We start from the raw sequence: 14,176 nt of genomic DNA, 5'->3' as shown, positions 1-14,176 counted from the left end.
TCCTGAGTCTGCTTTCTAAATTCGAATTGGAGCAATTCAGTATCATGATTTGGAGGATATGGATGAAAAGGAATAAGATGGTCCATGACTCTTTTATGAAATCCTAATGTGGTGGTCAATTGGACTCACTTATATTGCAAAATTTCAGTAACCAAAGCTCAAGGCCCCAACGGTGGTACTTGGAACTTCGACATGGTCTCCTACTTGGAAACCTCCTCCAGGTGGAATTATTAAAATTGATGTGGATGCCGGTATTGATGAAGCTAAGAGTAAAGTGGGGCTGGGCATTGTGGCTCTAGATGAAACTGGTCTTTTTTTGACTTCTTCGGTAGTATCAGTCCATGCTTGTTATGCTCTTTATGTGGTTTAAGCTTCAATATTCTGTTTCAGGGAGTCCATTTTCGCATTCGCCAGGGATACTTGTCTATAATTATAGAATCTGATTGCTCTAAGGTCAGTAATGCCTTCAACGTACAATTGTCATGAATTGCTGTCATCTTTTGGAGTGAAGATGAATGATATTTATAGTCTATGGTAGCTTTGAGTTTATATCTGCTATATCCTTTATGTATTCAATTTTAGGTATTAAATGATTATCAGCTCTGATTTTCAGTAAAATTTTATTTCTTAAAAAAAATCCACTAACTAAAACCATTTAAAAAAAAAACAGCAGCATTAATATTAATCAATGCCTCAAAATTTCTACAAGAATACATGAAATCTTACAAGATAAATCAGATCATATAACAAAAAATAATGTAATAAAATTTAATTAAATAAATATAATCTTCTGCTTTTTTTAATAGATTAAAATTAAGTGCAATCTTTCTTTCATTTTTTTTTTTTAATTCAAGTGTGAAATTTCCCAAAAATTATAAGAGTCGACAAAGTGAACCCTGGTCAACCTTACTACTTCTGCCGAGTTCGTCTATCCAACCCGCCGAGATGGTCCTGATTGAAACTATTTCCAAGGAACGTCTTTGCCGCGTCCAAACTCGGAAAGTACGTTGGCTCGAGGAAAATCTGACTCAGCGAGTCGCAGGAGTCGGGACAAACCACGACTCGGTTCCCTTTGGCCTCTAAACTTCCCATTACGACGATGAGAACCTGCTTGTACGCGTAGAAGAACCTCTTCAGCGCAGACTCGATCGCCTGCAACGCCTGGAGAAGGTGAATCTTCTCCGATTCAGACTTCTCCGAGTACAGCCTCATCACCGCCTCTTGAATCCTCGGCCCGCCTTTGGGGTCCACCTCCACGTCCAAAATGTAAGGAACCTTGTGCCTAAGATCCTTGCAGAGCTTCGTGATCTCAACGAGTCGTCTTGATCTGAAGCACAAGTGTTCCGAATCATCCATTGATTTTAGGTTGAGCTGATTCTTTAGCTTCAAGAAATCCTCCGGGTCCATCAGAAGGTGGAGATCTTCGATCTCCGCTAGAAGCTTCCATATCCGTTCGATCATGTAGCAGTCGCTCGCGGCCTTCTCGAAGCTTTTCGAATCGATTCGGTCGGTGGCGCGCCGGATGAGCTCCCCCGCCGCGTAAATCCACGACTCCAGGACCTGTTGCGTGGTGTACACCGTCTGGTTTTCGTAGTTGTTCTCCAATTGCTGATCGTACGGACTCTTCTTGAGCGAATGAACCTCGCTCGGCTTGCAAATCTCGTCGTACTCAAGTGTTGGTTTCCCGGCTAGATTCGGTTCCCCCAATCCGAGAGTGAACGGACACCTCCTGAACTCGCACTCCAGCGAATACAGGATGTTCTGGGCGACATCCTCCGACGTCTGCCACGTGACAAGTCGAGGGAGGAGGCTTCCCTCGCTGGTCCGACTCACCACCGTGGCAGGGGACTCGCCGACGATATTCCAAACCTCAGCGAGACTGCCGTTACGAGCCAAGATGCCGTATGTCGTGGTAAAGTCGGAAATCGGAGCCGTACCGCTAGTTTCCTCGTCTTCCTCGCCGTCCTCGCAGAGCATAGCTATAACCTCGATCTGGTTCTTGGTGAGAGACTCAAGCCGCCGCTTCCACTCCCGCCGGTTTGCGTACGGACGGGGGTCGGACAACGTCGTTGAAATGAACCGAAACGTTATCTCCAAGGCCTGCAAGGCCGGTTTTAAAATCGACTCGTTCTTCCATCCAGGGAATTCCTTACATCTCCATAGCCTCCTGAGCTCAGGGAGCCTGAGATAGTTTTCGTAGGCCGAACACGCCGAAGAAGAAGCCGCCGACACTTCGGCTTGTACGGCACGAGCGGAGACAGGAACGGAGAGATGAAGCTTGTTAGAGAGTTTCGGAGACTTGTTTGACATATCGGGGGATACCATCTTTGCTTTCCAGTCTAAATCGACCATTGTCTAACTGAGAAAATCTTTAAGGACCAATTTGAACACACAAAATAAAATATACAGTTTAATCGAATTGTTTGAAGGTTTAGCGGTTGTTTGAGAATTTGAGGAAGGTATTAGATGATAGTTGGGTATTTATAGTCGGGGTATGGATATTTGAATGGAAAATAAAAAGAAAAGGCGTGTGGAATCGACAGCTGAAAAGAGAAAAAAAATTGAACGAGGAATTTGAAAGACGCGGTACTGTTATGAATGAGATAAGTCTGTTTATTTAATTTTCAAATTATATTTATTTAATAATCCTTTTTTTTAATAATTTATATGTTTATTTTAATATTTGAATGATTTAAATATTTCACATTAACATGAAGCTTATCCATTTCACCAAACGTGGAAGGGGTCCTCATGCCAGAACCCTTCCAACAAGGAAATTGCCTTTGTTGGAAGTTGGACTTTGGTCACTGTTTCTTCTGGAATAATTAATAAGGCCATGGAATGATCCAATGGTTCGCCTAGTTTCCACGTTACGGTATGGAGTCAAACCACATGATGCCACATGTCATGTTCTAGTAATTCTTGAATACAATTTTCAAACAAAAAAAATTGGTGGAGGGTTAACCATAATTGCAAAAAGACGCACAACAAACAACAACGTACCAAATAGATTTACCCACATCGTTATAAATTCGGGTTTCTGTTTGCATTTATGAAAAAGGCACAACTAACGACCAAAGTTATTTGTTAAGAAATTGAGTAAATTTCGACTAAAATATTTAATATTTTCAAAATGTTATATATATATATATATATGTTAGGTTCAATCTTTTTTTTAAATATAATATTAATCATAAAATATTATATTTTTATACCAATTTTTTCAGTTAGTATATCTAATATTTTCAAAATATTTGTTTTTATTTATACTTATTTTTTAATATTATTATGAGAAATAATAGAAAACTGAAAGAAAAATACAAATTTTTAATTTAAATTATTTTTCACATTTTTATTCTTTCTCAAAATAATAAAAAAAATTCATTTAAAATTAATGAAAATAATTAAAACTTATATTCTTCCTTCATTTTTTTTAAATTATATTTTAAACTGATATAAAAATATAAGTTTTCAATTGTTTTAAATTATTTTTTATTAATTTGCATAAAAAATTTATTAATTGTTAATTTATATTAGTTATGTTGAGAAAGAATAAAAATAAAAAATAATTTAAAATTTAAAAAATATTCAAAAACTTATATTTCTCATTCACTTTATTATTATTTCTTAAAATAATAAAATATAAGTATAAAAGTACAATATTTTAAAAATATTGGGTATATTTACTGAAAAAAAAATTAAATATAAAAATAAACATTTTAAAAATATTAAATATTTTAGCCACAATTTGCTAAAACTATATATATATATATATAGAGGTAGTAACATTTGAGAAATCTTATAAATATATATATTTATATATTCTATATAAAAAAATTGGTAGATATCGAAAATTCTTGGTTTTAACGGGTTTTTTTTTTTTTTTAATTTTAACGAAATATTCTTATGTTTAACAGAATATTCTTATATTTAATGGTAGATTGTAAATATGACTTAAACTTAAATAAATAATTAATTAAATTAATTAAAATATGATAATTTTGAGATATTTTACAATGATAATTATTTAAAAATAATAAAATCATACATTTTATAACTTAAATAAAATTTAATTAAACTTAATATTATATTAAACATATAATATATAATTTTTTGTTGTCACTACTAAATTTAAAAATTATAACAAAAATAAATTAATTAATTTATTAAAATATGATATTTTTAATATATTTTATAATAATGTAAATAATTAAACCATATTTATTTAAAAATAATAAAGACATTCATATCATATTTTTATATTATAAATTTGTGTGATAGTTTGTTTTTTATCAAGTGATTTGAGGTTTTTTTCTTCATCAAATTCACCAAAAGACATTGCGAGATACATTAGAAATTAAAAATAGCTGATGTATATATATTATTGTCTACACTATGACTTTTTTTATTCTTATTTTATTTCTATTATTAATTTTTTGTAAATATTATTGTATTTTATATATATATGTCATGTAGTCATGTAAATATATATCTATGTCAACGTTGTGTTTAGATGTCATATAAATATAAATTATTGATAGAAATATTTATATATACTATAGAATTATAATTCATTCTATTATATATATATATGTATATATTAAAAAAACAGTGAACCAGTTTTTATTAAAATTATAGACAATGTTTACAATTTTAAAACTAAGCAAACGTGCATTGCACGTTGCTTCTACCTAGCATTTATACATATATAAAAAACCATTTGTTATTGTTTTGTTGTTGGCAAAGGGTAATTTATCAATTGATTAATTTATGTGCATGAAGATTGTTGACATTTGATTTGGCCAACAACACGAAGTCAAAATAACTACAAAGAATAAAATGGAAATTAAGGAGAGAATCAAATGGGAAGAAAGTGACACAAGCGATTTATAGTGGTTCGGCTTCAACTGTGTGGTATGGTAATAACCTACGCCCACTTAGTGTTCTTATTGATGTTGAATCCTAATGTCGTGATCAAAGAACTAGGGTTCTTCAGTTTCACAAGCCTTAGGAGAATTACAACTTTTTGTGGATAATCACACTATGCTCTCTCTCTCTATGAGTATTCAAGTTCAAGGTTCAAAAGTCTCTTCTTTGAGCCCTCTCATTCATATTTATAGGCTCAAGGGGGTTACACGAGCCAATGGGCCTTAATTATCTTTAATATCAGCGTATCAAGGCTATAAAGAGAAAATATAATAAATGTAGTTATTACAAGATTGTGTATGTTAAAGGAAATAAATTGAAGAATGCGACCAGACTGGTCGCATCTAAACACGAGATCTGATGAAGTAATAAACATCGGGTCGATAGGCGAACAACATCCCTTCACTTTAACGCTACCACATGTAATAAATTCTTGTCACATCATCATGAGTCATTTTTGGGTAAACAAAGATGACACATATATATCTGTATGTGTATATATGGAAGATTTCTCAAATGTCGCTACTCATAGATGAGTACTAACAATTATGATGATGTGGCAACATAGTGACTTGGTATAGCAAGTCACCAACATGTAAATATTTTTTTATACTAATTTCAAATTTTGTTTTTTTTTTTTGCCATAATTAATGGTGTTTCCAACCAATGAGAAACACTAGCTATATTTAGAAATTGACATGCATTTGAAAAATGAAAAGTTTACAATATTATATTTTCATAATAAATACACGTTTTTCAGGTAACCTTTCCAAAAATTTGAAAAAATCAAAACTTATTTTTAGAAATATTAATTAAGAACTATAAATATAGATCATTGGTCTTAATCCAATGATTAATATTAAAGTATCCATCTATGAGTAGTAACCAGTGCACCCATATGTTTATATATATGGAAGACTTCTCAATATTACTACTCATATATGAGTACTAACAAGTATGATGATGTGGCAACATAGCAAGTCACCAACTGGTAAATATTTTTTTCTATATTAATTTCGAATTTAGTTTTTTTTTTTTGTCATAATTATTATTGTTTCCAACCAATGAGAGACACTAGCTATATTTAGAAATTAACATGCATTTGAAAAATAAAAAGTTAACAATATTATATTTTCATAATAAATACATCTTTTTCATCAGGTAACATTTCAAAAAATTTTAAAATATCAAAATTTATTTTAAAAAATATTAATTAACAACTATAAATATGAATAATTGATCTTAATTCAATAATTAATATTAAAGTAATTATAACAATTATCTATAAATATATATATACTAAATTTTACTTTATCCTTTAATGATTCTTGCATTCTCAAATTGAGAGAATCTCCCTCAAACTAAATGCATAATAATACGATAACAATTATTATGTGACCATTATATTTAGGAGAAATCAGTGAGGAAATTAGACAATGTTACACGAGAAAGATTTGCTTGTTGGAGTTATCAAAAAGCTAGGATGAGATGTCTTAATCAGAATTAGATAGCAATGAGTAAATTTCCCACATTTCTCTAATAAATGAAGAAAAAGTAGCTACTAATTTCCTTGCAAAAGTGCCTTAGATACTAATAGATTTAGTTTATAAAGAAACTCATCTTGATATATCACTTTAGTTTTTTTTTAATGATAATTATATAAAAAAAATGGGGCAAAATTATGCTTGAGGGTTTCCTAGATGCTTCTTGTGTTCTTCACTTTGTCAATTTGGTTGGTCAAATTTGAAGAAAGTGACAACGTTTTCCGCATACAATCACAAATGCCTTTGTCGGTATAACTAGGTTTAAGAGGACTTCGATGTTTATCTATTTATTTAATTAAAAATATAGATCCAAGAAAAAAAATTAACTCGAAAATTTGGCCTTGCTTCTTCAGAAAACGACTAGTACTAGGCGATAACATCTCAGCCTTTCGGAACACGTGGAAGCTATAAATAGTATTTCCAAGTGTTATCCAAAATATCTTATGCTATAGCTAATCTGAAAATTGGTTACCAGTACCCCACATTCACATCAAGTCACATTTGATTTGAATGCATTTATTAACCATGAGGAAAAATAAAAATGCCAACCAGGAATAACCTGGACGTGGCAATAAATAATTTTTATAGAAGTTTAATGCTGAAAATAGCAACCAAAAAAAAAACTTATCTTCTCAAATAGTATTAAGAGTTTTAAAACGGTATTAAAGAGAATGTATTACCCTGCCAACAATTCTAGAGACATAAAAGTAATCAAGTTTTGATTATGTTTCACTTTCATAATTTGTTAAACTACCTAATGTTGAGCTCAACAGCTAAGGCTAAGAATATTCTCTTTAATTTGACTTGGCGTCATCAAGGGGAAAAGTAGTGTCCATTTCTATTTTGTGGTTTTTTTCTTTCTTTTTGTCTTACAAAAATATTTAGGTATTTCTTAGAAATTAGATTCATAAACCTATATTTGTCAGGTTCTAAATTAATCACTATCTCCTTTTAATAACTAAATACAAATTAATTAAGTCCTAAGTTTATTTCTTAGACTTAAGAACTAGAGAGATAGAAGCAAATGAAGTGCTAGGAAAAACATATAGGTATAGATGAATTTAGAGAAACAAAAGATAATAAATTAAAATAGCATTTTATAAGGGAAAAGTCAGGAATAATTTATAACTAAATAAAAATAATAATATAAATTCTTAAATTATTATTAATCTCAATCATTCTACCAAATAATATTACCTTATATATGTGTACATATTAGGTGTGTTCATAAAACCGCTCACACCGCACAAACCGTCTACACTGCACAACACCGCACCGTAATTTGCGGTTTAGAAACCTTTGAGGTGCGGTTGTGGTTTGTATTTTTGCCAAACTGCACGGTGCGGTGCGGTTTGCGATTTTAGGTTTTAAATTTGATAAATGTGGTTCAAATCACACCACACCGCACCGTATCATTATATATATTAACTTTTTTATATTATTTTTTTCAATTTTATTACATTTAAAGTTAATGCATAAATATTTATATAGTATAATATAATATACACATTATCTACAAAAATATATAATGTTTCATAGAATGCTAACACATATTTTACTCCAATCTAAATATATTCCTCCTTAATTAAAATAATATTTATTATGAATCTTTTTTAATTATAATATTTAATTGTTAAATTATTTGGCGATAGGTATAAACCGTCCTACCACACCGTATTTTTGCAGTGCGATTTATGTAATTTGAGGTCTATGCGATTTGAAAAATTGTTCAAACTGCATATATGGTGCGGTCCAAAATATTAGAGAAAAAACGCACTACGAACACCACTAGTAAATATATGTTTTTGTAACACTCAACCCATTGTTGCGTGCATGTTTACATTTTCACTTTTAAAAACAATATATTAAACAATTCAATGGAACTAAAAAAATGATTTTTTTTGTGCAATTTATTTTAATTAGGAAACAAAATGGTATTTATATGTATATACATGTGTATGGCTATATATTATCAACGTGACAAGCACACATAGGGTGGTTGACAAACTAATATTAGGGGTAGAAAGCATGAATGAATGAGTGAATGAATTGTAATCAAAGTTGTTGATGTTAAAGTAAGCCTTCACTAAGACCATAAATCTCAAATCTATTTACATTGAATCATATTTGTCAACATGACAGTTGCCTCTTCGTTGAGCCATACCATTGTATGATTATATCAGAACTAAATTCCCTTAATCCTTTCAAAGATGCTCCAGTTCTCCTCATCAATCAAATAAAATAAAAATATATATATAAATCAATTAAAAACAAAAACAACAAGAAAATAGCTGTATATTAATGTATGTGAACTATATCAATTCTGACTGACTGACTGTAAGATTTGAAAACAAGACCCACAATTCAATGAATAAGAATAAATACCTACAGCCCTTCCACTATCATCATTTTTCTTTTGTGGGGGAATGAAAATATTAAGCAAGCAAAGCAGTAAAAAAACAATAATAATAAACTAATAATTTATGCGTAGCCGCAAGTTTTTCTTTTTAATAATTATATATCTAGCAGCCATTTCATCCATATCTCTGGATGAATTTTCATAGTCTATCCATGAAAAGTATAAAATGAGGGTTGAATTTTCGTTATTCTTTATCGTTGGTCGCGTTCAAATGAGGGGTACTCGTACTACTAGTATGTTTCCGTCGTTAGCCTTCTGATTCTGTTTTGTCTATTTCCAATTATACCCTTGTTCAAAGGACTTGGCCACAAGGGAGATAGACATTAGACATTATTATTCCTACATTGGACTCGGCTCCCGCGTTCACCGCCTTAAATTTCACCCAATTACACCGCTTCTTTCATCCACGTGTCCATATCTTATTGGTTGTGCGGACGTAGTGGCCTCCAACTAGGCAACACTTTTTTGGCCAACGAATCACGCGGGTGGTGTTCTCGAACATGTGAGTTGCCCCTCTGTACCGACACGTGGCGTTATGGTCACGTGCGCCACCCACTTCATCCACTCTTGCTGTCGGGTGTACAGGTGGACGTATAAGGATCCCGAGGCGGTGCCTAACGACGCACTAAATTACGCCATGTGTCACGTACGTTTAGACTGTAGAGGGTTAAGTAGATAAGTTGGCTTCCACGCCTAGCGAGAAGAGCAGTATTTTGTCTCTGCGTCGCGTGTAATTGCCGCTCAATTATGAAACCAAACGAAAAAAAACCTGATAATTTTCAAGTTTTATTATTAATTTGTAAAAATATAATTATGTACTCATATTGAAAACATTTGGTGGAGTATTAGTGATTTTTAAGAAAACTATAGGACTGATTGTTTATTCAAGGGGCTGTTGACACGATTTATTTTATATTTTCGCGATTTTAAAAAGTCTGTTTTCGTTTTTAGAATTCAATTTAATTATAAATTTTAATAATTATATATATATATATGTTTATATTATAAATATATATATATATGGTAATTGATGGCGAGTTTAAATTAAAAGTTACGACAAGTTCAAAAAGAAAACTATAAAAACAAGTATATTATAAATTCAATGCTAAGAAATTAGTTGTTATTATTTTTAAATTCAATAGTATGATGATTAATAAAATTAATGTAAGGATAATTTTGTTAATTTCAATAAACTTAATGGATAACCATTTTATAAACATTTGTTTAAAATAATGTTTACATACTTTAATTATTAGGTAGAACATAGAATAAGACGATTCATGAAGTGAAGCATTTGTGTAATTAAAATAAAAACGGTGTGCAAATCACTTGCACTATATATATGTGATATGTTTAAACCAAAAAATAAAAATAGTAAATTATTTGCAATAGAAATAATATGGGTTTTAGGTATACTTCTTCTTCTATAAAAAAAACAAAAATAGATCTTTTAAGATCAACTAGCAATGGCTAGCTTAGGGCAGCTCTACTATTAGTTTATGGCAGATTGAATGACTATGTCACTATGACATAAATCCATAACCAACTCAAAACAGAAGAAAAAAATTAAAATATTACCGGGATTATTTACTATAATGTTCTATAAATTCAAAAACATGATTATCCTTTTTCCATTCAAGAACAGCATTGAAAATTACGAAATAATTAATTTAAAGATGTCATCCATAGCATAATATTATCCGGTTTTGCCATTTTCTTTCTTAGAATGATTTAGTTTAGTTTTTAGACTTGTAAAAGTATGAGAGTGTGGGGCACATAGGTGAGTCGCTTTGTTTGACTTTTCCGGAGTCAAAGGAGTGGTTTCCTAAGAAGGAAGCATGTTTCGAGGCCGAAACATCGGGAAATTATCGCTTTCATATATGCTGTGAAAATGGGTATGTGATTCATTGGTGGCATTGGCATTGGGCCACTACGTATACATACTAACCTGATATTATCTCATCCATTTTCTCTTTCCTTTCCATGATTTTATCCAAACTTTCTTTTCTTTCCAATTAATCAATTTGAATCTTAATTTCTGGTACATGTCCAAATACATATATAATAGCCTAACATATATAAAAGTAGAATTTTTTTTGGGATATGGCAAATCAAGTGAGGATTATTATTTGAGTCAAAGATTGTGACAGATGTACTATGCAATTTTAGATTGTAATTTTTGGCTGAATTATAGTACATTTCATCTACAGAATCTATTATTTTCCATCAATTTAATCCAAACAAAATTACAGTAATGAAGAGAAAATGACTCCCTCAAAGCAAATAATTGAGTAGAAAAAACATCGAGGAATTTTAGCCACAATTTTAGACACCAGGAGGCAGGAACTGAAGTGATTTGGAGTTTTGACCAAAGTTATATAAAAAATCAACTCAAACAAGAAAATTAATAACAACCATATATTTATTATGGTCTAATCTTTTTCTGAATTGTTCCACTCAACCTTATCCATAAATTTAATTTAAAAAGGAAAGAAACTGGTATCATAGTTCTTTTCTGAGTAGAGTAATAGTTCCAAAATGCATAACTTGTTGGTTTTATTTTGAATCGTGTATGCATTATACTACTAATTACTAGAACACATAATCTGATCACTATTACACGTTCTTTGTTTTGTTTCATAATCTTCAAGTTATATCCTAAATATGAGAATTTTCTTTTTGAAACTTCACTTTAGCTCTACTAGTAGGGTTCTCAGTGTTCTCGATTTGTGAATAGTTTTCAGCGTGATTTTTTTTTATGACAGTGTATATTGTAGCTACTTAGAGCATCTTGCAAATTTTTAGAAAATTCAGAATAATTTAAAGTACCAAAAACTAAGTTCAAACATGTTGATGCACGCGTGACTAATTTTTTTTATACGCATGGAAAACAACGTGTTTGAACCTAGTTTTCGATACGGTAAACTATTTGAAATTTTCTGAAATTTGCAAGATACTCTAAATAGTTATAATATACATGATCATAAAAAAATCGTGTTAAAAATTATTCACAAATCAAAAAATACTGAAAATCATACTTATAAAACTTAAAATTAAGCTCCCGTAAAAAAAATTGGTATATATATATAATAAACTTAACGAACACCTTAATTTATAAATCAATTATTCCGACATAGTAACTGGCAAACATGCCAAGACGGCTACATTGTGGTTTTCCATTGGCCAGTTCTCCATTTCCATCTTTCCTTAATAAGCAAAAATGACTAGATTCTCACTGAGTCACATAGAAAGGAACAAAATCATACCCATTTGCAGTCTCAAACTCATTTTCTAGATTCTTTCACGGTTTAATTCTGACATAGCATTATTATAAAGAACAAGCTTACAAGAAAACCTTTCATATCTTGACACTTGTACCTTAATTAACTATTTATTATTATTTAGAAACTTGATCATATTAGAGTATTTTATTTGAGGTTTGAGAAACATATATCTATACAAGGGTATTTCTGCGGCCTCAGAGTAGAAATTCCATATATTTATATATATAGGGGTTTTTTTTTGGTAGGGTTCTCAAAAAGAGCCTCATCGTAGGACTCTTTTGTGTTTCTCAACTTTTTAACAGTTTTCGGCGCGATTTTTTTTTTTTTTATGACCGTGTATATTGTAGTTATTTAGAACATCCTGCAAATTTTCAGAAAATTCCGAATAATTTACAGTGCCCAAAACAGATTATTGCATACGTGACTAATTTTTTTATGTCCGTGAAAAATAACATGTTTGAACTTAGTTTTCGGCACTGTAAATTATTCAGAATTTTCTGAAAATTTGCAGGATGCTCTAAATAACTACAATATACACGGTCATAAAAAAAAATCGCGCCGAAAACTGTTCAAAAGTTGAGAAACACAAAAGAATTCTACGGGTAGGGAGCCTACCAAAAAATTACCCTATATATATTTATATATATATATATAAACACCACTAGTTCATTCAAAGTGAAAAGACAGGGAGAACTAAGCTCTTGTTGATGAAAGGAATGAAAATTAAAATATATATATATTTATAGGAATATAGGTAAGATCAAATTAGCCTCCTTAATATAAGCAAAAGTCAACTTTGTGTTTGTTAAAGTGGATAGACATTAGATGCATGGGAGGGCTTTTTTGCTTCCTTATTGAGAGTCAAAAGTCACGAAAGGGTTTTGGAAATCCAGTGGGGACTCCAATATCTCTTCTCAATTGATTTATTAATTATTATTAAGAGGAGCGGCCCTCTCCATCATGCTTAATTCTTATCATATCATCCCAGTCACATTACAATTTCTCTTTTATTTAGTTGATTTTGTCGGGTTTTAAGATAGCCGAGAAGACCATAATATAAATGGGGATCTCTCAAAATCTATTTTTAAAAATTACATTGCATGTAACAATATTTAAGTTCTCAATTGGGTGATTATTCACTTTGGATTAAATATTTTAATCAAATGTTGATGTTGAAAAATAATGCATCATTAGCTACTTTGGATAAGGATAATGAATAGCTAAAAAAACATCGAGCCAACGGATTAATACAACAACAACAGCACTCAACTAAATACAACTTCTGGCTGGATTGGATTTCTTTGCATAAATCTGCGGTCACCACTATGGCTTTATGCTTTCTACCATTTTTTTTTTGGACAAAAATTGCAACACATGCTTTAAATTTATTTCATAAATTGCCCTCATTTGATTGGTGTTTACCGAGTTTATTGGAAACTAGAATTATGAAAGATAAGAGAGCTTAAAAAGTCATAAATAAAGATTATCACACAAGGAATTTTACGTGGTAGGGGCATTAAAGAGTCTTAGTCCACGAGTCAATTGTATTATAGCTTTTCAGGAGCTTAAGCCTCTGAATTTGAGCAGTGTATGCTTCTCAGAGAAGAATTCTATCCCCTTCTCCAGTGCATCACTATTCATATTTATAGGTAGATGAGTACACTGAGTTTTGGGCCGGACTAATCCAGGCCCAATAAGGGTATAAACATTATTTTCTCTCTGATGGAGGCTTAATACAAATGATTTTAATATATAAAATGCACTAACCAAGACCCATTGGGCCAGCCCAAGCGTAACCATACTATAAGACTAACGACAGAATGTTGCTTCAGTCTAGGTCGCGTGGGCTTCAAGGGAGATTCGGGGGACAGGATCTGTCAGAGTAGTGGCAGTACGGTTCTGAACCGACGGCTTACATTCCTGATGTAACCTCTTCTGCAGGTTAGCTATGGGGACACAACTCCACATTTTTTGGGGTGATGTCAGTATCGGGGACACCTTAT

At 31.3% G+C, this 14,176-nt stretch overlaps 1 protein-coding gene across 1 annotated transcript; it reads right to left on the bottom strand.

Annotated features, from left to right (window-relative positions):
* Positions 1 to 661: 661 nt before the first annotated feature.
* On the bottom strand, positions 662 to 2,487 carry LOC133798299 (nematode resistance protein-like HSPRO2). The gene has a single exon (XM_062236540.1). The coding sequence runs from the start codon at positions 2,350 to 2,352 to the stop codon at positions 910 to 912; it is 1,443 nt and encodes a 480-aa protein (XP_062092524.1). The 5' UTR covers positions 2,353 to 2,487; the 3' UTR covers positions 662 to 909.
* Between the last annotated feature and the right edge of the window lie 11,689 nt (positions 2,488 to 14,176).

This window comes from Humulus lupulus, chromosome 8 (assembly GCF_963169125.1).
Source record: "Humulus lupulus chromosome 8, drHumLupu1.1, whole genome shotgun sequence".
Taxonomy (NCBI): domain Eukaryota; kingdom Viridiplantae; phylum Streptophyta; class Magnoliopsida; order Rosales; family Cannabaceae; genus Humulus; species Humulus lupulus.
The sequence above is the reverse complement of the archived record's forward strand: the minus strand, read 5'-3'. Positions and strand labels throughout refer to the sequence as shown.